Genomic DNA, 24,100 nt, shown 5'->3' on the forward strand with positions numbered 1-24,100 from the left:
GCCTCCCCAGTCCTGTCTACACTCCTTTAGACGACCTGCCGGCCTTGCAAGGCATTTGAGTTTGCAACCCCATCTTGCCTCTGTGTCTCCCATCTGTCTCCTCAGATAAGACTCTCCCACTCTGAGGCTACCTCCAGTGATTAACCCATCCCCACCCAGCCTCCCAACCATCCCTTACTCAGTCCCACAAGTGTCCAGAGAGACAGTGCCCCAGGTGCTGCCCCAAACACCTCTCCGGACCCATGGCTCAGCCCTCAGGATCCCCCACTGTAAGCCCCACAACTCCCATGGTGGTTATTCAGGAAACACTAGGGTCAACCCAACATCTTTTATTGATTCTAAACAAGGACCCCTGCATTCTTATACTGAGGCAGGAGTTCTTGGATTTTGTACCGGGGTGCTATAATGGTTTCGACAATCCTCAATGGGGGGAGGTATTTCTGGGGTGCCATAAAAATGGGATGACGAGGTCTAGTCTTCTTGTCTAAGCTACACAAATCCAGCATCACAGCCTTGGGCTTGTAGATCCCTTTCTTCTTGGGCTGGATTGGGGTGAATGGTGGACACTGGCGAGGCTCCACCAGCAGCCGCATCAGGTCCTTCCGGAAGACATTCCAGCTGTTCTCCTCGAGGAACTTCTGGCACACATCTTCATCGCTGAAGGCAAGGCCCAGATGGTGAGGTTCCCACACGAGCTCCTCCCTGCCCCCTGCCCCTCCAGCCCTGCCTCATTCCAGCCCCGAAACACACTGAGCCCTGTCCCACCTCCGCGCCTTTTCCCAGACTCTTCCCTCTGCCTCCTTTACCTTTCCACACCTTCATCACCTAGACCTGCACTATTCCATGTGGTGGCCACGAGCCACGTGTGGCTACTGAGTACCTGAAGTGTGATGAATCTGAATTAGAGGTGTGCTCTGAGTATAAAATACACACCAGATTTCAAAGACTTAGAACAACAACAAAAAGAATGCAGAATATCTCAGTAATTTTTATGTTGATTACACGTTGAAATGATAACATTTTAGATATACTGCATTCAATAAAATATATTATTACAGTTAATTTTACCCGTTTCTTTTGATTTCTTATAACGTGGCTACTGAAAATTTTAAATTACGTATGTGATCATTAGCCATCAGGGAAATGTAAGCCAAAGCCACACAAGATACCACCTATGCCCACTAGGATGATGATAATTAAAAAGACAAATAATAATAAGTGTTAACGGGGATGTGGAGATATTGGAGCGAGGGTTCCAATGCATTGCTGCCAGGAATGTAAAATGATGCAGCCACTTTGAAAAAACAGTCCAGCAGTTCCTCAAAACGTTAAACAATTAACTTATGACCCAGGAATTCCACTCCTAGGTATATACCCAAGAGAAATGAAAAATATGTCCACACAAAAACTTGAACAAGAATGTTCATAGCAGCATTATTCATAATAGCCAAAAAGTGGAAACAACCCAACTGTCCATCAGCTGATGAATGGGTAAATAAAAGAGTGGTATATCCATGCACTGGAATATTATTTGACAATAAAAATGAATGCAGTACTGATACATGCTAAGACATGAATGAACCTTGAAAACACTATGTTAAGAAGCCATTCACATATACATGGTTCCATTGATCTGAAATGTCCAGACAAGGCCACTCTATAGAGATAGAAAGTCCATTGGTAGCTACCTTGGACTGGTCTTGGTGCCCTGGCTCTACTCTGCCCCCTTCCCTCATAGCACATGAGGGTGAGGAAAGTGGGGGAGGGTGGAATGGGCTCAGGACTCATTGGTTTATTTTCTTCTGAGACCTCAGCAAGGGAAGGGCAAACTCAACTTCCACTGACTCACCTATACTCTCACCTAAGGAGGCAACTCTGATAAATCACTAACACATTAGAGCATTCTTCTGGGTAGATTATATTGACCAGGACAAAATCAACTTCGATTCATAGAGATCAACTTAATATAAAATCTAGAGGTCAGAATGGGCTACAAGTTAGTCCTGGTGGTCTCAGCATTGCCAGCGTCAGCTCCTACCAGCTCACGAGAGCAACTTCATGCTCGATGACATCAGGTTGGTAGCTCAAAACCGGCCATGGCGGTAGTATGTGCACCACAGAAACCAGCAAACACTTCCAATCAGGTTACCTCCCATCTCCCAGAGCGCTGATTGTTGAACATTTCCCAGCACACCACTGGATAGTCTCCAACTAAAAAGTCCCGTTAACTCCCAATTTCTTACATAATAAATAACAATATCTAACTCTGCTTCACACTTACCATGACCAGGCACTTTACACTTGTTAACTCATTTGATCCTCAGGACCACCCCATTTCACAAGCATGGAAACTAAGGCTCAGTGGGGCTAAGGAACTCATCAAAACCTATGAGGGGGCAAGCACATGCTTACAGATTCTTAAGGGATCTTTTTCTTTTTTTTTGGATCCAGAGTCCAACTTAAGACAGACAAGATTCCACATAACCTCCTGATGCCAACGGTCACACTGATTTCTAGTCTAGTCTTTCACTAAATGGGGCAGCTCTTCTAAAGTCCTCAGCTTCATGCAGCAATTCCAGTTCCACTCTCTGCCTCGCTTGAACTGAAAGTGTCATCTGTCCTTGCGGGATGCAACACTTCAGCCCATGGTGCCCTCAGCCACAACCCCACCCCATGCCTGCCCGGCCATCCAGCACTAGATCACACTCTGTGCTTTGGTTTGAGGCTGCTCTTCATTTGGGGCCTTGGAGATTTCCCTTCTTTCCTGTGAACTCAGCTGTTCGTATTCTACATGGGGGAGAGGCTTCAGATAATCTAGCCTGTAGCATCCACAGGACAGGTGTCTCACCAACTGACTGTGTGATCTGCAGGATGTCATGTCCCCTTTCCTGGGCCTCACAGTCCTCAATTAAAACATGGAGGATTTGAGCTAGATAATGCTTATATTTTCTGCCTGCTTTAGCAGTCTAGAAAACCATGAGTTCAACAATTAATGAATAAGCGAGAATTCTATCTGTCAGCATTGCAGACGATTGCAGCAAAGTGCTGACTGGGCAGCACAGATGCTGAGTGCCCAAACATCTGCCACCCTCAAGTCTACATAAACCTCTGAGTTTCAATTCAACCAACATTAACTGACACCCATCATGTACCAGATGTTATGTGAGAAGCTAAGGCTCCTTAAATCCTTTTTTGAGTAGCTATTTTCTAAATAGCTATTTTTTATGTTGGTAGTACGCAGGAATCAGAGAATTGGGGCATGGCTGAACTGCAAGGAACCACCAGTGTTTCCCAACTTTTTTTTTTTTTTCTTCCACAAAACTGCCCCAATTTGGACCATAGCTACATATCATCTGTTCTTTTATTAATGATTTTTTAAAATTCTACTTAAGTATTTACTTTGGCTTTGTTCTAAGCAACAAGTTTGTCAAATCAGTTTAGTGAGCTAGTCATGTTTTTCTAGTTCACACTAGAATAAATACATAGCTGTTTACAATCCGCGTACCACCTAAAGTCATCTTGTAAGCCTTCTGTGAATATGATCCATACTTCGGGAAACACTGTTCTGGTCTAATTTTCTTGTTTTGTAGATGGGAGTCTTAAGCCTAGAGGAGGGAAAATGACTTATCCAAGGTCATGTGGATCCCATGGCAAATTCTTTCATGTGCTTATTGGACACGGCTGAAGCAACTCTACAGATTTGCTTGCCTTCACACCTCCTCTTTCTCCACCACAGGAATCACTTGCTTCCCACACCTGCCCACAAAACGATGTCTGATCACAGCATCACCACAAGAAAAGAAAAAGGAGGGAGGATGCCAAATTGTACAATCGGTATGATCTCCATTATGAAGCTTTGTGTGCCTGAATGATAAATACCGATTTGGTACACAGCCATGCGGTAAAAAAAAAAATACTGAAAGGAAATACATAAAATGCTAATTGAGACTGTTGGAGGAATGCAAATGCATTTAAGAAGGTCTTCACCTTCTTAAATGTTCAGCATTTTCCAGTTTTCCCTAATAAGTGTGTCCCATTTATTCACTCACCCAACGTTTATCAAGCATCTACCATGTGCCAGGTACTGTACAGGTGCTAGAGATGAAAGGTGCCTAAAGCCCAATCCCTGCGTTCACGAAGCAATTAACCAAGTGGTGGGGAAAGAACTGTGCGAAAACTACGCAGCTCTAAACAGTTGTAATAAAACGTGGTGTGGCCACTGTGAGAGCTACGTAGGGAGGATTATGAGTGCACAGAAAGGGGTACTTAGCCCAGCCTGCGGTCAGTCATGAAAGGTTTTCTGGAGGATATGAATCTTAAAGAATGAGAAGAAGTTTATCAGAAAATAAAGGGGAGAGGAGCAGGACTGAGGGGTGGCATTGCAGGCAGAGGGCCTGCACTGGCAAAGGCAAGTATGTGCAGGTCCAGGAGGCAATCTGCCTGTGTTGCTGGAGTGGGTTAGAGGTGGCAGGAGGTGCTGCAGGGGAGTTGAAGGGTCAGAAAATGAAGGGCCATTTACGTGGCATTGAATCTGCACTGTATCCTACAGGCAGTGAGATACCACTGAAAGGTTTTAAGCAGGAGTTTAACACGGCCAGATTTGGGTTTTAGCAAGAGCAAAGTATGCAGAAAGGATCTGGCAGGGAGAGACCGAGGCAGGGGACCAGCGGTAAGACGGCTACAGGAGTCTGGGCTGGGGATCCCAAAGTGGGGGTAAGGGTGTCAGCCAGGGAGGTGAAAGAGATCCACTGGGCTGTGTGAAGTAAACAGTAGGACTTCATTTATATTTATCTTTGTCTTATTCTTTCTAAAGATCTATTTGTTGCATGTTTATAATATATATGATATATTCATATAGCAATATATGGACATAATAAATAAAAATAAGTTAAATAACATATTATTTATATCATATATATATTCTAGGGGGTATACACTCAAACACTCTTTAGTAATAGCGGTGTTAGATCAAAACAGTTTTGTGACCAGTAGTCCAGACAATAAATTCGTTTTTACCTAAAAATTAGGGTTTTTTTCACACTATAAAAGTACTCACTCTGGAAAATTTGGAAACTAGGGAAATATGAAAAGAAATCTTTTTTATCAAATCTTTCAAGATAATTTTTTTTAATTATAAAAGTAATATATCATCATTAACAAACATTTGGAGAATAAAGGGAAAAAACCCCACTTGGGGCTTCCCTGGTGGCGCAGTGGTTGAGAGTCCGCCTGCCGATGCAGGGGGCATGGGTTCGTGTCCCGGTCTGGGAAGATCCCACATGCCGCGGAGCGGCTGGGCCCGTGAGCCATGGCCGCTGAGCCTGCGCGTCTGGAGCCTGTGCTCCGCAATGGGAGAGGCCACAACAGTGAGAGGCCCGCGTACCGCAAAAAAAAAAAACAAAACCCCACTTGGAATGTCATACCCTGACAACAACTTTAAAAAGTATATCTTTTTTTTCCCTCATTATAAAAGAAATGCATACTCACTACAAAACCAATTAAACATCAGAGGAATATATAACTATAACCAGAAAGTCCCTTTTAGTCCGAGCTTCCAGAGAGAATGACTATTACAAATTGGGCAATACCACAGATATTATCATTTTTGCTCATTTTCCTTCTAGATTTTTCTCATGTAAGTGTTTTACAAAGGCATAGCCATAGTATGTATAGATACAATTTTGTACCCTATCCTTTTCTTGTAGCATTTTATCACTCATTTACTTATGACTTTCTATCAAGGGAATGTACCACAGTTTTCTAAACTATCCCCCTGGTGTAACGCATGTGGGTAAAGGTGGTTGTTTTTCTATTATGAATATGGCAGCTACGAACATCTTAGTGTATGTAGCTTTCCCTATAATTAGTTACATACAGATAAATTCATAGGTAGACCACTGCTTCAAAGAGTAGGAACAGTTTTGTGTCCCCTGAAACATTATTATCTACAATTATTATCAAAAGGATTGAGCCAATTTCGAGTGTACCAACAATTATCAGTTTCATTCCACCAGTGTCAGCTTTAGGTATCATCACTTTTTTCTTCCTTTTACCAAAATAAGAGGCAAAAAAATTGTTCATTTGATCTAGTGGGAGGTACGCACATTTCCAGCACTGACCTGGGGTACTTGATCTCGAACTTCGACAATTTTTCTATTGTCTTACTGTCAATCAGTTCGCAAAACTTCTCTTTCCTAACCCGTATCACCTCAGCTCCCAGGCTCACCAGGATCAAGGGCCGAGTGTCACGCTGGCTCTCCGGGAGGAGGATCTGGTGAAGGCCCTAGAAAAAAGAAGTCCCAGAAAGTTCGAGACCATCCACTTGTACAAGCAGATGTTCAGGGTAGGCAAAACAAGGCCCCGAACAGGAGGTGAATCCACCTGGGGTCATTCAGCAAGTGACGGGGAGAAGTCCAGAACTCTCTTTGCTAATGACATCAAAGTCCTGGGGCTCCTCACATTAGAACAGCCCTCAAGGCACTTTGTCAGTTGTCCTGCCCACGGGCAGCAGGCTCTGCAAGAGTCGCACTCGCACAGTCGCTTGCCGGGCGCCGGCATTTTACAAGCTTTCCCTGGTGTCCAGTCTCGACTCTTCTTTGTGCCAGGCCAGCCCGTTTTCTCTTCCTTAGGACTATGACAGACAGCTCATCCCCCTCTTCTACATCTTCCCTTTTACAGCTGTCACACCCTCCCACACCCTTTCCTCCAGGGCTTCCTTCATAAGCGTGTGTCGCCTTAGTTCCTTCCGTCCCTCACGGGCTCTGGGGCCACTGGTAGTCCCTGTGCGGCTCCCGTTGCCCCTTGGGCTCCCTGGCGTGGAAGGGAGATGGAGATCAACAGGCACAGCTTTACAGAGTGTAACCCCCTTTGTAAGGAGACACTCTGAGATGGGGCAAAGCCGGGACCAGAGTCTTTGCTGCTGAAACCCCAATCCAGGGCTCACTCAGCCTCTTGGCTGTTAAGACTCAGGCAAGGAGGGGAAGGGAGGTCACTGGTCCAGAGCCTACAATGCCCAGCTGTCTTGGGCTTAAGAAGACATCAGCCAGGGCTTCCCTGGTGGCGCAGTGGTTGAGAGTCCGCCTGCCGATGCAGGGGACACGGGTTCGTGCCCCGGTCTGGGAAGATCCCACATGCCGCAGAGCGGCTGGGCCCGTGAGCCATGGCCGCTGAGCCTGCGCGCCAAGAGCTCTGCTCTATGGAGGCCGTGTGGGATTGAGAATAATCCTGCTTCAGAAGAAAGATCCATATGTTTACTTGTCATGCGACTTTGGGCAAAGTTATACGTCCCTGGGCCACTGTTTGCTCACCTGTGAAACAGAGGTGAAAACACCTGCCCTGCATGTCTCTGAAGGATTCTCAGTTTGAAAGGAGATGTGAAGTAGGGTTTGGAACAGCTTCTCCTTCCCCGCCCTCACCCACACTACCACCATTTGGGTTCCAGACCTTGAAGAATGACCATCTACTCTGAGCCCTGGCCTTGTCTCTCCTTGGTAAGACTGGAATGGAGGTGTGTTATCTTTCTTATGAAGTTGTTGAAGGTCCAAACAAGATGGTGTGGTGTGTGAGGATGCTCTGGGAGACGTGAAGCTCCTCACACTTTAGTTGTGCTCAGTGCAATGGGCATAAAGGCCCTTCTGACCAGCGCCAGGCCTTGCACAGAAGTCAGATGGCTGCTCTTTAGTCAGCTCCTACTGTGTGGGAGAAACGTGTGTAGACGTGATCCTCACAACCACCCGGCGATAGAGGGATTATCAGCCTCAGATGTGGAAAATAAGGTTCAAAACAGGAAATTTACTTGCAAAGGTCATGTATCTTATAATTACAATAACAATGATGATGATGATGATGATGACGGTGATGACAGCACCAGCTAATGTTTAATGAGCCTTCACTAAATCCCAGGCCCTCTTGTAGCTTTGGGGTGTGTTAGCTCATGGAACCCTCACTAGAACCCCATGAGGTGAGTCCTTTTATGATCATCATTTTACAGAGGATGCTGATGAGGTTAAGAAACTTATCCAACATCATACAGCACGGAAGCAATAAAGCTAGGATTTGAACTCGGATGGGCCTGCCTTTAGAGTCCATGCTTTTAACCACTACACTGCGAGGAAACTGAGGCACAAAGTTAACTAACCTGCCCAAGGTAACAAGACAGAAAGTGGTGGAGCCGGGATTTGAACCAGCAATCTGTCCAGGGCCTCACTGAGGGCAGTACCGTCAGCAGGCACTATTATCCACCTTTACTCCACTCCACACGTTCCAGCCGGAGTCAGGTCTTCAAGTAGCTTCCCAAAGTGCCCAGGATAAAGCAGAACTCTTCATTGTGGCCACCGAGGCTTTGGCTATCTCACCCTTGTAAGGCTCCTGCCTCGTTTACTCTGTTCCAGCCATGCTGCCCTCCCTTCCAGTCCCCTCAACATGCCAGGCTGCTTCCTGCCTCAGGCTCAACCTGCTGTTCCTCTGTCTGGAACACTCTTCCCCCCAGGCTGTCTATAGTTTATTCCTTTTGTCATTCAGGTCCCAGCTTAAATATCACTGCCTTAGAGCAGCCTTCCCTGACCACTCCGTTTAGGAAGACCACCCCCTTCAACTCAGCTTTCTGTTCCATTCCCAACAGCAATTTAAAACTTTCTGTGTGGGCTTCCCTGGTGGCGCAGTGGTTGAGAGTCTGCCTGCCGATGCAGGGGACATGGGTTCGTGCCCCGGTCCGGGAAAATCCCACATGCCGTGGAGCAGCTGGGCCCGTGAGCCATGGCCACTGAGCCTGCGCGTCCGGAGCCTGTGCTCCGCAACGAGAGAGGCCACAACAGTGAGAGGCCCGCGTACTGCAGAAAAAAAAAAACCTTTCTGTGTGTTTGCTGCTTTATCTGTTTACTGTCTGTCTCCAGACTAGATCATTAGCCCCATAAGGGCAAGAATACTGTCAGTTTACTCACCCACACTGGCACCTTGGGCCATGCTTGGAGCATGATAGATCCTCAAGAAATATCTGCTGAGTGAATGCTCCAACGGAATCATAGAACGCTAGAGTCAGCAGCTCACCCAGGTGAATGACCTCATTTTCTGATGAGGGTTCAGATTCAGAGAGGTAAAGTGATTTGCCCAAGGCCACACAGCAAGCTAATTAGAAGCAAAAACTACAATATGTGAGGTGGCCCATCTGCCATCTCCCTGCTGCTCTGCCCAGTCTTGACCATGTCTGAGGCCTCAGCCCGCCTGTTCCCTGGAGAAGCTGGTTCCCCTACACCCCCTGGCTCAAAAGCTGGGTCTCTTTACTCCAGGCCCCAAGCTCTGCTGTTTCCAAGGCTGACTCAGCTCTACGCTCCTGCCTCCAAAGGAAAATGTGATCTCCTACCTCCTGGTGGGTGAATACAGTCACAGCTGTTACCATTCATTCTCCTGCAAATGAAGCCAGGGCCTTGAAAGCAGGGAGAACAGAATTTTACCAACGGCACTTTCTTCAACAGGATCTCGTTAATGAATATTTGGTGGTGGGAGTTTCTCTGCCCTGGGTCCTGTGTGGTGAATGAGGCAGTCAGGGCCTTGCTCCGAGCCTTCCAGGATTGCTTAGAGAATCAAGTCCCAAGTCCCTCTTGTTCCATCTTCCACAGCCTCCCCGCTCCTGTCACCCTCTACCAGAGTGAGCAACGCCTCGTCTGCCCTGTGGTTCCTCCATGCACCCAGGGTGCCAGGCATCCCAGCTCCTCCGCGGGCAGCCTACGAGGCTGCATGCACTGCAGGTGCCTGGCCTCAGGTGGCCTGTGTCCAGTCCTGAGCACCTCACTCTGAGACACTGAAACTGCAGGGAAACGGAAGTGAGAAGGCTGGAAACTATATCACATGAAGACTGAAGGAATGGAGGAATGTTTTCCCTGCATAAGAAAATAATTAACGGGGCACAGATGCTGAATGAAAAACAAAACAGCATTCTTTAAATACCTAAGAGGCCACCATGTGGCAAGGAAGCTGATTTCTGTTTGTTCTTGGGGGGATGGGTAAGCGGGGTTCGGAGCTCCTTAAAAATTGTAGGAGGCAGAGTTTTACTAAGCAAAAATAAGAGCTGCTGAAAAGCTCGGAAATATTCACGCGGTATTGACCGAGGGCTGTGCTAGGGCCTGGGGCTCCAGACAGTACTGGGCTGACCTCCCTGTCTCGGGGGGCGCACAGGCCAGAGCAGGAGCACGGGGTGAAGACCCTGGAGATTCATGGCAACAACGATGACCATACATCAGAAGACAGTCACCCCACCTCCAGGAAGACTGAGGTGCATCGCTACCCACCAGGAGGCCTCGTGCCCTCCCCATACAGCTCACCCGCCCACCCAGCTCCAGCACCTATGGCCCAGCTCCCACAGTGGTCAACTCATGGCCAAGTTTGTTTCACCCAACATCCCCCCTCCACTATTGGATAATTACTTTTTTTTTTAAGATTTTTTTTTTTTAAGGGAACCATTTTTAAAGTCTTTACTGAATTTGTTACAATATTGCTTCTGTTTAATGTTTTGGTTTTTTGGCTGCGAGGCATGTGGGATCTTAGCTCCCCGGGGATCGAACCCGCAGCCCCTGCATTGGAAGGCGAAGTCTTAACCACTGGACAACCAGGGATGTCCCTGGATAATTACTTTTTATTTTTCTTTTTTTTTTGCGGTACGCGGGCCTCTCACTGTTGTGGCCTCTCCCGTTGCAGAGCACAGGCTCCGGACACGCAGGCTCAGCGGCCATGGCTCACGGGCCCAGCTGCTCCACGGCATGTGGGATCTTCCCGGACCGGGGCACGAACCTGTGTCCCCTGCATCGGCAGGCAGACTCTCAACCACTGCGCCACCAGGGAAGCCCCGCTAATTTCTTTTTATTGCCAAATAATATTTCATTGTATGGATTTATCAGTTTGTTTGTATTCACCTTTCCATATAAATTTTAGCATTAGTTTTTCAATATCCACAAAATAACTTGCTGGGATTTTGATTGGGATTGCATTGAATCTATACATCAAGTTGGGATAAACTGACATGTTAACAATACTGAGTCTTCCAGTCCACGAACATAGACTATTTCTCCATTTATTTAAAGCTTCTTTGAATTTTTTCATTATAGTCATATAGTTTTCTGCATATAGATCCTGAACATATTTTGTTAGATTTATACCTAAGTATTTCAGTTTTTGTTACTATTGTAAATGACATTGTGTTTTTTATTTCAAATTACAATTGTTCATTGCCTTATACCCTGTGACCTTGCTATAATCATTTATTAGCTCCAGGAAATTTATTTGTTCTTTTTTGTTGTTGTTGTTGTTTTGGTTTTTGATTCTTTAGAATTGTCTATATAGACAATCATGTCATCTGCAAACAAAGACAGCTATATTTTTTCCTTCCCAATCTGTATGTGTTTAACTTCCTTTTCTTAATGCACTAGCTAGGACTTCCAAAACAATGTTGAATAGTAGTGAGAAGGGACATCCTTGCCTTGTTCCTGGATTATTTTGAAGCAAGTCCTAGATGTCATATCATTTTATCTGTAAATATCTGGATATGTATCTCCGAAATATAAGGACTCTTATTTATTTATTTATTTACTTATGGCTGCCCTGCGTGGCATGTGGGATCTCAGTTCCCCAACCAGGGATAGAACCCATGTCCCCTGCAATGGAAGTGCGGAGTCTTAACCACTGGACCACCAGGGAAGTCCCGTAAGGACTCTTTAAAAAACATAACCACAATACCATTATCATATCTTTAAAAAATCCAACAATATTCCTTAATATCACCGAATTTAGAACAGGATGATTTTAAACATTTACTCTCATTACTTAGCACCCCCAGCCCTTCGTGTTACACACTCTATTGTGAACAAGGCTCTCTCTGCACACTTACCAAGACTTCTCCTTGCTCCACAGTGTGAATCTTCACGTAGGCCCCCACTGCAGCCTCCTTGGGGAGAGCACCATACTTCGTATCAATCATGGGACACTCGATGAAATGAGGACACCTGGATCTGAAATTTGACACCTTGTTAAAGAGAACTCATTTGTAACACAGCCAGCTCATGAAGCCCTGGATAAGCAGCCCCCATTCAATTGAGATCGCCCCTCCCTTCTCCCAGGTGGTGAGAAAACTGTCAGGATTTGGAGAGGTTTAACAGGGAGAAGACATGCACGTGAGCCAGGCCTGATGGGTGAGAAGTCCAGGCTGGCTGACTTAATGCTCAGCACAAGGAGGGGATTTCTAAGTCAGAGCTGTCTAAAAATGGAAAGACTAGTTTGAGAAAGAGCAAGCTCTGTCCCCCTGGGGACACAGCAGAGGTTGGGGCTCTTCTTGAGAGGCAGGCAGAGGAGAGATGGCTTCATTTGTTTGTTCACAAAAACGGGTTTCCCTGAGTGATCTGTAGACTCGGTACTTCGTTCACGTTGGAGTGAGTTTTACACAGGCAATCCTGTTGTGCTTTCTTTGGTCTCAGGCTAGGTAGAAGGAAGAGACAAAGTATGCTATCTGGATTAGAGGCAGGGAAAAGATTATTCATTAGCTGAGAGCATAGCTGAACTCACCCAACATATACACAAGGTAGGCTTCCATTCTTGCCTCCCAGGACATGCCCAGCATATGTCTATTTTTTAATGTGGGGACAGCCTGTCCTCTTTTTCCTCACTATTTACAGCAGAGAAACTAAGTCTGTTCCATCTCTACCTTCAGAAGAACTAGGATTGGGATTTCAAACACTGGATCCTTTGGAAAGAGTATCCATCAGAGGTAAAAACAACAAAGCAACCACAGGGTGCTCATTATGGAGGTAAGCAGGCTGGAAATGTTAACAGGCAAAGGATTCCCTGGGCCACCAAGGAGACTGTGACACTGATGCCATTATTAGTATGAAATTTTTACTTCATATGTAATGAAGGGGCGGGCACTGAGCTGCCTCTAGGCCAGTGCCCACTGAATGTCCCTTCCTCTCCAGGAAAGGCAAAAAGCCCAGCCTTCATTGTGCATCCACCTTGTTTCTGTCATGACGATCATACCAGATAGCAAGACTGAGCACTAACAAGCTGCTCAGGTTTGAATCCTGACTCTGCCACTTTCTATCTGTGTGACCTTGAATAAGTAACTTAATCTCTCCCTGTACCTTGGTTTTCTCACCTGGAAGATGTGAGTGATAATAGCAGTACTTACCTTGTAGGGTTGTTGGGAGAATTAAATTAGATAATCCAGTACCAGGCACAGAGTCATTTCCATAAGTGTTAGCTATAATTATCATTATCTCATTTAACTCCTGGTTTACAACAAACTGAGACTTAGATGCTGTTAGCTACAGACCAGGAAACTGAGGCTTAGAGAGGTCAAGTCCCTTGCACAGGGACACAGAGCTAAAGTAAGTGGCCAAGCCAGGATTTGAACCCAGATTGGACTGACTCCAAAGCACTTATCTACTGCCTCCCTTAAATGAGCAGACTTTTCTTAAGAAGCTCAGAGTCAAGGAGATATGGGTATGTATGTGTATGTATAGCTGATTCACTTTGTTATACAGCAGAAACCAACACACCACTGTAAAGCAATTATACTCCAATAAAGATGTTTAAAAAAAAAAAAGAAGCTCAGGGTCAAAAAGGCCCAGTGATATACAAACAGAATGTCATCACCAAAAACTGTGTCCTGCCCCTTCTTCTTCAGATGGGTTCCCTGAGAAAGGAAGCAGCCACCACCTAAAGGGGCCCTGTGAGCTGGAGGCAGGGAAGGCAGTCCCCATATCAAACCTAGGACCTCTGGAGGCTGCCTTCTGCACACATCCCAACCTTTGGGGTCAAGCTGTGATTGCTACCTCCGCCCCCTCCCCAGCATCCCTGACATTCTGCCCTGTAAGTTATATCCCCCTTTTCAACCAGAATCTGGACCCTTCTATCTGTCAAGGGCAAAGCTTACTTGATCTTTGGGCCCAAGGTCTTTGGGAGAGTATTTGCTGAGGTTTTAATCTTCCTACTGAAGCTGGATCCCTGTTGCTCCTGGGCTTTCCGGAGATGCAGAAGTTTCAGAGAACTAAAATCCTGTACAGGATATGACTTGATCTGGAATTCCTTAAATCTCTCCACAGGAGACAGATCTGTTAGAGAAAGCACAGGAAAACCCATTAATGGGTCTTTGCATACATGAGGGCTGTGCTGGAGGTGTCTGGAGGTATATCACAATCTCCTGTGTGGCTAGTCTGATGTACGGGGGAATTAAGAAAAACAGGAAAGAAAAACACTGTGGCTTCCACTATTGTCCCTCTGTGCCAGGTCCTGAGCGAGAGCCTTTACATCCATTACATCTAGACAAATGCCATTAGCCTTATTTAAGAGAGAAAATGAGAAGCAGAGTTTAACACCCAGGAAAGGGCTGAAGCTTGTATTTGAACTCAGGTGTTTCTGATTCAAAGCTCATGTCTTTCCATTAACAGATCACATTTATCTGGGCTTTCAAACCGGGACTGGGGGCAGGAGGAGCAATAAAAAATAAATGGGTGACCAGCCATAGAACCTTGGACAAGTCTCAATCTCTTGGAATCCTCCTAGGACTATTGTAAGCATTACAGATAAAGTATGTGCTATGCCTAACACAGTGCCTGGAACATAATAGGTCCTCTGTGAGCATTAATAAAAAGATCTCCAACATGGGGCTTCCCTGGTGGCGCAGTGGTTAAGAATCCGCCTGCCAATGCAGGGGACACGGGTTCAAACCCTGGTCCGGGAAGATCCCACATGCCGCGGAGCAACTAAGCCCGTGAGCCACAACTACTGAGCCTGTGCTCTAGAGCCCGTGAGCCACAACTACTGAAGCCCATGTGCCACAACTACTGAAGCCCATGCACCTAGAGCCTGTGCTCCGCAACAAGAGAAGCCACCGCAATGAGTAGCCCCCGCTCACTGCAACTAGAGAAAGCCTGCGCACAGCAATGAAGACCCAACGCAACCCCCCCCAAAAATAAATAAAATAATATTTTTTAAAAAATAAAAAGATCTCCAAGAGAATACCACTCAGAAACACTATTCTGAGTGAAAGGAACCAGATACAAAAGAGTACATACTATAGGACTCCATTTACATGAAACCCTAGGAAAGACAAATGTAACCTATAGTGATGGAAAGCAGATCGGTGGTTGCCCAGGGCCAGGGGTGAAGGATAGGGATTGACTGGGAAGGGGCACAAGGGAACTTCTGGAGGTGACAGAAATGTTCTATAACTCGATTGTGGTGGTTACAACAGATGTAAATTTGTTAAAATTCATTGAACTACACACTTTAAATGTGTGTCTTTTATTGTATGAAAATGAAACCTTAATGATATTGATTTAAAAAACATCTTCTGGGAGTTCCCTGGTGGTCTAGTGGTTAGGATCCTGGGCTCTCACTGCCGTGGCCTGGGTACAACCCCTGGTCAGGGAATGGAGATCCCACAAGCTGTGCAGCACGACCAAAAAAAAAAAAAAAAAAACCTCTCCAGTGTTAGTATTAAAATTAATGTTAATAGAAATAAACTCGAACCACACAAGGAGTAGGTCTAGAAAAACAAAGCATATATAAAAAAGCCCTAAGTACAACCTATTCAGAAGGCATTTTAGCAATACTTATCAATATTTTAAATGTGCATAGCCAGTACACACTGGACCAAATACTTGATCCAGTAATTCTAAGAATTTATCCAATACGTTTTTGTGCACAAGTATGCAAAGATAAACACACCAGGAAATTCATCACAGTAAGGTAATAGCGAAAAATTGGAAATAACCCAAAATATCTGTAAAAGGTAATTGGTGTAATTGTGGTATATCCATACAAGAGAATAAAACTCAGCTATTAAGAACCATAGATCTAGACTTCTGCTTCCAGCCAGAGTAACAGGGACTACTCTCCCACCTGAAACTAATAAAATACTGGGCTAAATACATGAAAAACGTGGCTTTCATGACACTGGGCATCACGGCCATGAAGAACCATTATCCCTGCAAGATAGAAAACAAATGGGCTGAGCCCTACTATTGCCCCAGCCGACCACCTGGAGACCTTCTGGGCAATGGTGCAGGAAAGGGAAACCCAGGAGGAGCCCAGCAATCTCTCTGAATTAATGAGACAGAAGTCAGTCCAGGGAAGACAAGGCAGCTGGAGTTCACAGAGCAGAGTCCCAGAGAGGAGAGAGTTGCACAAAGAGAGAACTCTGAAGATCTTCCGAGTGTCCCCTTTGGTCTCAACTGAGTACTGAGCAATACATGAATGATGTTAGGAAACCACCAGTGGTTAGGCAGCCACTAAGATGGCCCTCAGTGATTCCCACCTCTTGATGGCCACACATTTGTGTACTATCCTCCCGTTAAGTGTGGGCTGGATTTGATTCTAATAAATAGAATATAGCAGAAGTGATGGGATATCACTTTTGAGGCTAGGTTTAAAAGGCTTCTGCCTTGGGTATACTCTGTGTTGCTCTCTCTCACTCCTGGGGAAGCAAGCTGCAGTGTCATAAAACAGCCCTGTAGAGACCCCCACAAGGTGAGGGACCAAGGTTTGCAAATAGCCACATAAGTGAACTTGGAAGTGGGTCCCTCTCAAGTGAGCCTTCAGATGAGACCACAACCCTGGCAGACAGCTGCAACCTCACGACAGAACTTGAGCCAGAGGCAGCTGGCTAAGCCATGCTCAGATTTCTGACCCACAGAAACTGAGAGATAATAAATATTGTTTCAAGTCACTAAGTTTTGGGATAATTTGTTATGCAGTAATAGATAAAAAATGCTACCCAAGGCTGGGGAAAGAACCACCCAAAATGTTTAGAGGGATAAATAATCAGAGTTCACACAGGACCAGAAATAGTTCCTGTTCTCAACAGCTAGAATAGAAAGCCTCACAAGTCATGGGCACCTGTGGAATATTCAGAATGGCTTTGTCTCATGAATGGGGCAAAACTAGCTCTAGATTAAACACTGCTCTGATCTTACCTACCAAAGCCTAACTGCTAGTCTTTAAAAGATCAAAATATTTCCAAGTAACTTACCTGCATCCCAGAACAAATCTCAAAAATATTTACAGGAATTTTTAAATACATAGCACCCAAAATTCACAGTTTCTAGCATTCTGTGAAAACTTACCAACCATGCAAAGAAGTAGGAAAATATGAACCATATAAAGAGAAAAAAACAATAAACTGAAACTGACCCAGAAATGACACAGATAACAGAATTAGTATGCAACAACATTAAAATAGTTATTATAATTGTATTCCAAAGAGGAAATTGTGTGTATATTAAGCAGAGACATGGAAATTATTTAAGAAAAAAAAAAAGACCCAAATCAAACTTTTAGATATGAAAACTGCAAGGTCTGAAATGAAAAATACATGGATGGGATTAATAGCAGATTAGACAATGCAGAAGAAAGACTACTGAACTTGAAGACACAGCAATAAAAATGATCAAAAATGAGAGAAAAAAGACAACAACGAAAAATTAATAGAGCATCAGTGAAACAACTTCAAGCAGTCCAATATACATGTGATTGGAGTCCTCAAAGTGGAGGCGAAAGAAGGAAAGATAGAAAAAAAATTTTTTTAATGGTCAAAACATTCCAAATCTGATGAAAAATATAAACCCAAAGATCCAAAAAACTAAATGAACCCCAAGCACAGAAACATGACAAAAATTTTGTGAAGACACAGTGTGACCAAATTCCTTAAAACCACTGATAAAGAGAAAAATTTTAAACCAACCAGGGCAAGGCAGTGGTGATCACTCTACCATGTACAGAAATATCGAATCACTATGTTGTGCACCAGGAACTAACATAGTGCCGTGAGTCAATTACCCTTCAAAAATAAACAAGCTCATAGAAAAAGAGATCAGATTTGTGGTTACCAGAGGCAGCGGGTAGGGCAGAGGGGGAATTGGATGAAGGTGGTCAAAAGGTACAAACATCTGGGGCTTCCCTGGTGGCACAGTGGTTAAGAATCCGCCTGCCAATGCAGGGGACACGGGTTCAAGCTCTGGTCCGGGAAGATCCCACATGCCGCAGAGCAACTAAGCCCGTGCGCCACAGCTACTGACCCTGTGCTCTAGATCCTGTGAGCCATAACTACTGAGCCCACATGCCACAACTACTGAAGCTTGCATGCCTAGAGCCCATTCTCTGCAACAAGAGAAGCCACCGCAATGAGAAGCCCACACACCGCACCGAAAAGTAGCCCCCGCTTGCCGCAACTAGAGGAAGCCCACAGGCAGCAATAAAGACCCAACGCAGCCAAAAATAAATAAATAAAAATTTTAAAAAAGGTACAAACATCTACTTATAAGATAAACACTAAGTAATAGAGATGTAATGTACAACATGATTAATATAATTAACCCTGCTGTATGTTATATACGAAAGCTATTAAGAGAGTAAATCCTAAGAGTTATCACAAGAAAAAAAAAATTTTTTTCTTTTGTATCTATGTGAAATGATGGATGTTCACTAAACTTATTGTGGTAATCATTTCATGATGTATTTAAGTCAAATCATTATGCTGTATACCTTAAACTTACACAGTGCTGTATGTCAATTATATTTCAATAAAACTGGAAGAAAAGAGAACAGCCATAGCAAAAAGGCATTATTACGTACAAAGGATATACAAAGTTATGCAAAGAGGTTATACAAAGATAAGAAGGTTGGCAGACTTCTTATTGAAAACAATGCAAGCCAGAAGACAGACTTTAATGCAAATCTTTAAAATACTGAGCAAAAACAAACAAACAAACAAAAAACCCTGTTAACCTTGAATTCTATACCCAACAAAAAATTTCTTTTAAAAATTAAGACAAAATCATTTTTAGACATAGAAAAGCTGAAAGAAATGTTAAAGGAAATACTTTGGGCAGAAGGAAATTGTACAATGGAAATCTGGACCTATACAAAGGCATGAAGAACATCAGGAATGGTACCACATAGGTAAATATAAAATACTTTTGTTCTTATTACTTAAATATATTTAAAAGATAATTGTTTAAAGCAAAAGTGACAACTGTGTATTGTAAGGTTTTTAACATATGTGAAGGTAGAATATTTGACAATAGCCCAAAATCTGAGAAGGGAGAAATGGAAGTATATTGTCGTAAGGTTCTGATCCTGTATGTGAAGTGGCATAATATCACGTGAAGGTAGCCTGTGATAAGTTAAAGGTATGTTCAACAAACTATAAAGCAACCACTAAAATAAACAGACAAAGAGTTAGAGCTAATAAGCCAACAGAGAAAATGAAATGGCATCATACAAAATAGTCCAAAAGAAGGCAGGTAAGAAAAAGAATATATTTAATACCACTGAACTGTGTGCTTAAAAATGGTTAAGATAGTAAATTTTACATTATGTGTATTTTGCCACAGTTAAAAAAAAAAAATGGGGGGGGGAATGTGTGGGATGAGGCTTTTTCTCTGGTGGATTAGCAATGGAAAAGAGAGAAAAAAAGAATTGACATGAGAAGAGAGCTGAAATTTACTGAGCACCTCCCAGGCCCTGTGCACACATGATCTGATTCAGCGCTCCTAGTAACCTGTGTGATGATGAGAGTGAACATCTACTATATACTAATGCATCTAGGTAGTGTTCTAAGAGCATTATATATTCATTTGCTTAATTTTATAACAAGCCTATGAGGCAGGGACCATGAGTCATATTTTACAGACTCTGAGGGCATCGGTGTGCAGGGAGGTGGAATCACTTGCCCAGTATCCACACAGCTAGTAAGAGAAGGACCCTGAATTCAATCATAGCTTGGCCCTGGGCCTATGCTCTTAACCACGACACCAGCGACAGACCCCAGGGCACCAGGCCCAGAGGCTTGAGTACTCACCAAAATCACCCTGCTAATCAGTGGTATTCAAACCTGGCTCTGTCTAGCTCCAAGCTCTCTTTTTTCCACCCCTCTCCCTGTGAGAACCTGAAGCAAAAGGGAAAGGCTGAAATTGGCTGCAAGGGTGGGCAGGAGTCTCACCTCGGACGGCCGCGTGGACCAGGTTTCCACAGCTGGTAGAAGAAGGATGTCTATCCTGCCAGGCCTTTCCAGCTCTAGATTTCTAAGATTTTGTGGACCAGGCACTGAGAACCCACAGGATCAGGCACCCCCTACCGTGCTGCGGGCTGCCGGATGTGGATGTCGGCTTACCCTTGAGGTGGGTGTTTGGAGGTCTGTCGTCTATCAGCTGCAGGTGCTGCCAGACCCACTTGTGGTAGAAGGGCGAGGTCGCAAGGTCTATCAACTGCAGTACTTCACAGCTGCCCTGGACACGTCAAGAGACACGAGCAGAAGGGTCAACCCCAGCTCCAGGTAGGCTAGGCTTTGAAGATAAGCTCTCTTTTGTTTTACTTGCTTAATGCAAGTGGTTTCAGGCCCTTTTTAAAAATGAAAATGTTATCTACTCATCATAAAAAATTCAAATAGCTAAAGAGGCCTGAGAACTAAAAAAAAAAAAATCACCATTGAGGATGTTATTGGGACAATTGGTGAAATTGACTATGGACTATAGATTATATATTATATCAATGTTAAATTCCTAGATTTCAAAAATTATTCTGTGGTTAATTTCTGACCTTAGAAAATAATCACTTAAGTATATAGGGGTAAATGAATATGATGAATGATACTTAACTCTCAAATGATTCAGGCAGGAAAAAAATATACATATATATAGAAGCAAATGTGGCAAAATGTTAATAATTGTTGAAGCCAGGTTAGGGTTATACAGGAATTCTTTGTACTGTTCTTGCAAATTTTCTGTAAATTTAAAATCATTCCAAAACTAAAAGTTTAAAAAATATTCAAATCAAACAAAGAAGAACATAGAGAAAGTTAAAACTATGTTAATCCTAACACCCAGAAATAACAAGGGTAACACTTTGGTGAATATTATTTCAAACTCTTCTCTCTAAGCATATAAGATGTATAGATACAATTTTTCATAAATAAGTCCTTTTATGTAAAACAGACTCTTGTAACCTTTTTAAAAGCTCAATAATATATCAAGGACATCTTTTTATGCCAAGCAATATGGTTCTAAGCTATTGTTTTTAATGATTGCATATTATTCTATGTATGCCATAATTTACATAAAATTAAAAATAAATAAATATTCAGTTGAGCAAAAGAAGTCAGACACAAGGAGCACATACGATACGATTCCATTTACACAAAGTTAAAGAATAGGCAAAAGTAATCTGTGGTGACAGAAGTCAGAAGAGTGGTTACCTGTGTGGGGGCATTTTGTCTGGGAAAGGACATAAGGGAGCCTCTGAGGTACTGAAAATGTTCTCTATCTTGATTTGGGTGATGCTTACACAGGGGTATACATATGTAAAAATTCATCAAGCTGTAAAAGTTTAGATTTGAGGTCCTTATTGCATATATGTTACACCTCAGGAAAACATTTTTGAAGATTAATATTTAGTTGTTTCTAATTTGCCAGTATTATATATAACTCTGATTTCGTTCAGGACAACAAAATCTCCAGTTTAAAAAAACTCACCACCTTCCCAAACTCTCCGACAGTGGGGCTGGCAGTGACTCAATTCTGGCTAATGAGATATAAGTGGAAGACTGATGGATAAATCTCCAAGGAAAGCTATGGTTATCCTTCCCACTACCTTCTGCCTGAAACTCAGATGTGATGGCTGGAGGTGGAACAGCCATACTGTCGCCATTAGGATGAAAGCCATAAACTGTGGACGATGAAGGGAGAAGCTAGAAGGGGTCTGGGTTCTTGATGACTTCCTAGGACAGCTGTTCTAGCACTAGATTGCTTAATTCTAGACTATTAATACTGTGACCTGCAGTGGACAGCAACTTTTAACTGATAACCTTGTACTTACATCTTAATGCCCATAGTGGTCATTGAGGCAAGTACTTGAGTTCTCCTTCCAGGCACATGGCAGGATTATACTTTTCTACCCTTTGAATTAGGCATGGCCTTCTTACCACTTTGGCCAATTTCCTTAGCAAAGTGACTTGTGATAATCCTGGGTAGAAACTTTAAAAGCCAGGGAATTCCCTGGTGGTCCAGTGGTTAGGACTTCATGCTTTCACTGCGGGGGCCCCGGGTTCGATCCCTGGTTGGGGAACTAAGATCCTGCAAGTCGCTCAGCTAGGCCTAAATAAATAAATAAATAAAAGCCATCACTTGGCTCTCAATATTACCTTCTCCTGTTCTACTGATCATTGAATCATGGGTCAAGAAGGGCCCATGTCTCCATGTGACATGAGGAGTAAGGCTTCCTGCTGACCTGCTATGATCAGGTAGTGGGAGGAAGGAATATACTTTGTCAATCCACTGAGATCTGAGGATTTTAAAAATAATTGTGGCTTAATCCAGTTTATCCTAATACAATACCTATGCTTGACTGTCTCCTTGGGATTCATTCCTAAAGGTATTATGCATGTTTTAAATTTTGATACGTATTTCCAAACAGCCCTCCAGAAATGTTAGATAAGTTGTTTTCTTTTTAAATAAATTTACTTATTTTATTTATTTATTTTTTGGTGCATTGGGTCTTCATTGCTACATGTGGGCTTTCTCTAGTTGCGGTGAGCAGGGGATACTCTTTGCTGTGGTGCGCGGGCTTCTCATTGCGGTGGCTTCTCTTGTTGCAGAGCGTGGGCTCTAGGCACGCGGGCTTCAGTAGTTGCGGCACGTGGGCTCAGTAGTTGTGGTGCACGGGCTTAGTTGCTCCATGGCATGTGGGATCTTCCTGGACCAGGGCTCGAACCGGTGTCCCCTGCATTGGCAGGCGGATTCTTAACCACTGAGCCACCAGGAAAGCCCCTGGAAATGTTAGATAAGTTTACACTCTGTCCAACAGTGCATAACAGAACCTGTTGTAATACATCTTTGTAGTACATTGACAACTGGATTTTCACAACCCTTTTAATATTTTCTAATCTGAGAGGCAAGAAAGATACGTCATTTTTCTTATGCATTTCATACTTTATAAAATCTTAATCTTTTTAAGTAGGAATTCTAAAAGACACGTTATAAAGGGTTAAGGTTCAAGATAGATTACTGCTGAACAGGAAGGAGAAGAAGAGATCAAACATTTAATAAGCCCTTATTATATTCCAGGCATTGTGCTGGGAGCTTTTTTCAACATTCATTCAACAAACATTTATCCACCAGGAACTGCAGGTACTGGAGAAACACACATGAGCAGTTCTCTCTGGAAAGACTCTCATGTGTCTTTAATCGCATCTGTATCTGTGGAAAAACAATTTCACCATGTGGTCCCAAGTGATAAACTGTTCAAAATGAGTTGATTATGGGCATTAATTATGTTTGCAATGCTAGCAGAAATCATGTTCTCCAACTTTGCCACGACCCCAACGACGCACAGCCACCCGATGTTGATTTCTCCCTCTAGTGGCAATATCAGTAAACTACAGGAGTCGGGACAACTGTTTTTAGCAGATGAACATTTAAGCAGCTGGTCAGGTGGGAAATTAAAATGAGAAAAAAAGAACAGTCCCTTTAGAGGTGGCAGGTGCACTTCACCTCCAGCCAGAGGAGCCACACCAGAACATAGCCTGATCTTCTGAATATTCAAAAGAAGCCAGAAATCAGAACTTTTATATAGAATCTTCGCATTAACAATTAAATCAGGTTTTAGCAAAACACTACAAGGGATAAACCAACTCATCTGCTAGGCAAGAGGCTCTCTACCTGCTGTCACTTTGTGACATCTGTATTATTTTTCTCAGAATAAGTTCAAGCATTAGAAATCACCTGTGGCGCTTATTCAGATGCAGATTTCCAGAGTTAATGAAGCAGAATTTCTGGGGTGAGGCAGGACTCTGCCATGCTTACCAAAATTTGAAAACTCCTCCCTTAGATCGGGGTCCTCCACCTTTAGTGCACATCAGAACCACCCAGAAGCAGATGTCAGTGTTGTCAGAACACAGATTACTGAGCCCCTTCTCCCAGAGTTTTGGGTTTAATAGCTCTTGGGTGGGCCCGAGAATTTGCATTTCTAATGAGTTCCCAGGTGTCGCTGCTGGTCCAGCAACAACACTTTGAGAACCACTGGGTTAGAGGGTGACTGAGGTGAGTGAGCATGTGCTGAGCTAATC

The 24,100-nt window shown here is 43.7% G+C and overlaps 1 protein-coding gene across 3 annotated transcripts in view; it reads right to left on the reverse strand.

Moving 5' to 3' along the window:
• Positions 1-314: 314 nt before the first annotated feature.
• CNBD2 (cyclic nucleotide binding domain containing 2) overlaps positions 315-24,100 on the reverse strand; it is a 59,710-nt gene continuing 35,924 nt past the window's right edge. For 2 of the 3 annotated variants that reach the window (XM_060030875.2, XM_060030874.2), the window contains 5 exons: positions 20,153-20,267; positions 13,913-14,090; positions 11,876-11,996; positions 6,120-6,283; positions 315-657 (listed from right to left, as the gene is read on the reverse strand). In XM_060030875.2, the coding sequence (XP_059886858.1) occupies positions 339-657; positions 6,120-6,283; positions 11,876-11,996; positions 13,913-14,090; positions 20,153-20,267 (897 nt within the window). In that variant the 3' untranslated portion in view covers positions 315-338. The remainder of the gene's footprint in view (positions 658-6,119; positions 6,284-11,875; positions 11,997-13,912; positions 14,091-20,152; positions 20,268-24,100) is intronic. The other variant, XM_060030876.2, reaches the window with a different exon arrangement.

Source organism: Delphinus delphis, chromosome 15 (genome assembly GCF_949987515.2).
Source record: "Delphinus delphis chromosome 15, mDelDel1.2, whole genome shotgun sequence".
In the NCBI taxonomy this organism is placed as follows: domain Eukaryota; kingdom Metazoa; phylum Chordata; class Mammalia; order Artiodactyla; family Delphinidae; genus Delphinus; species Delphinus delphis.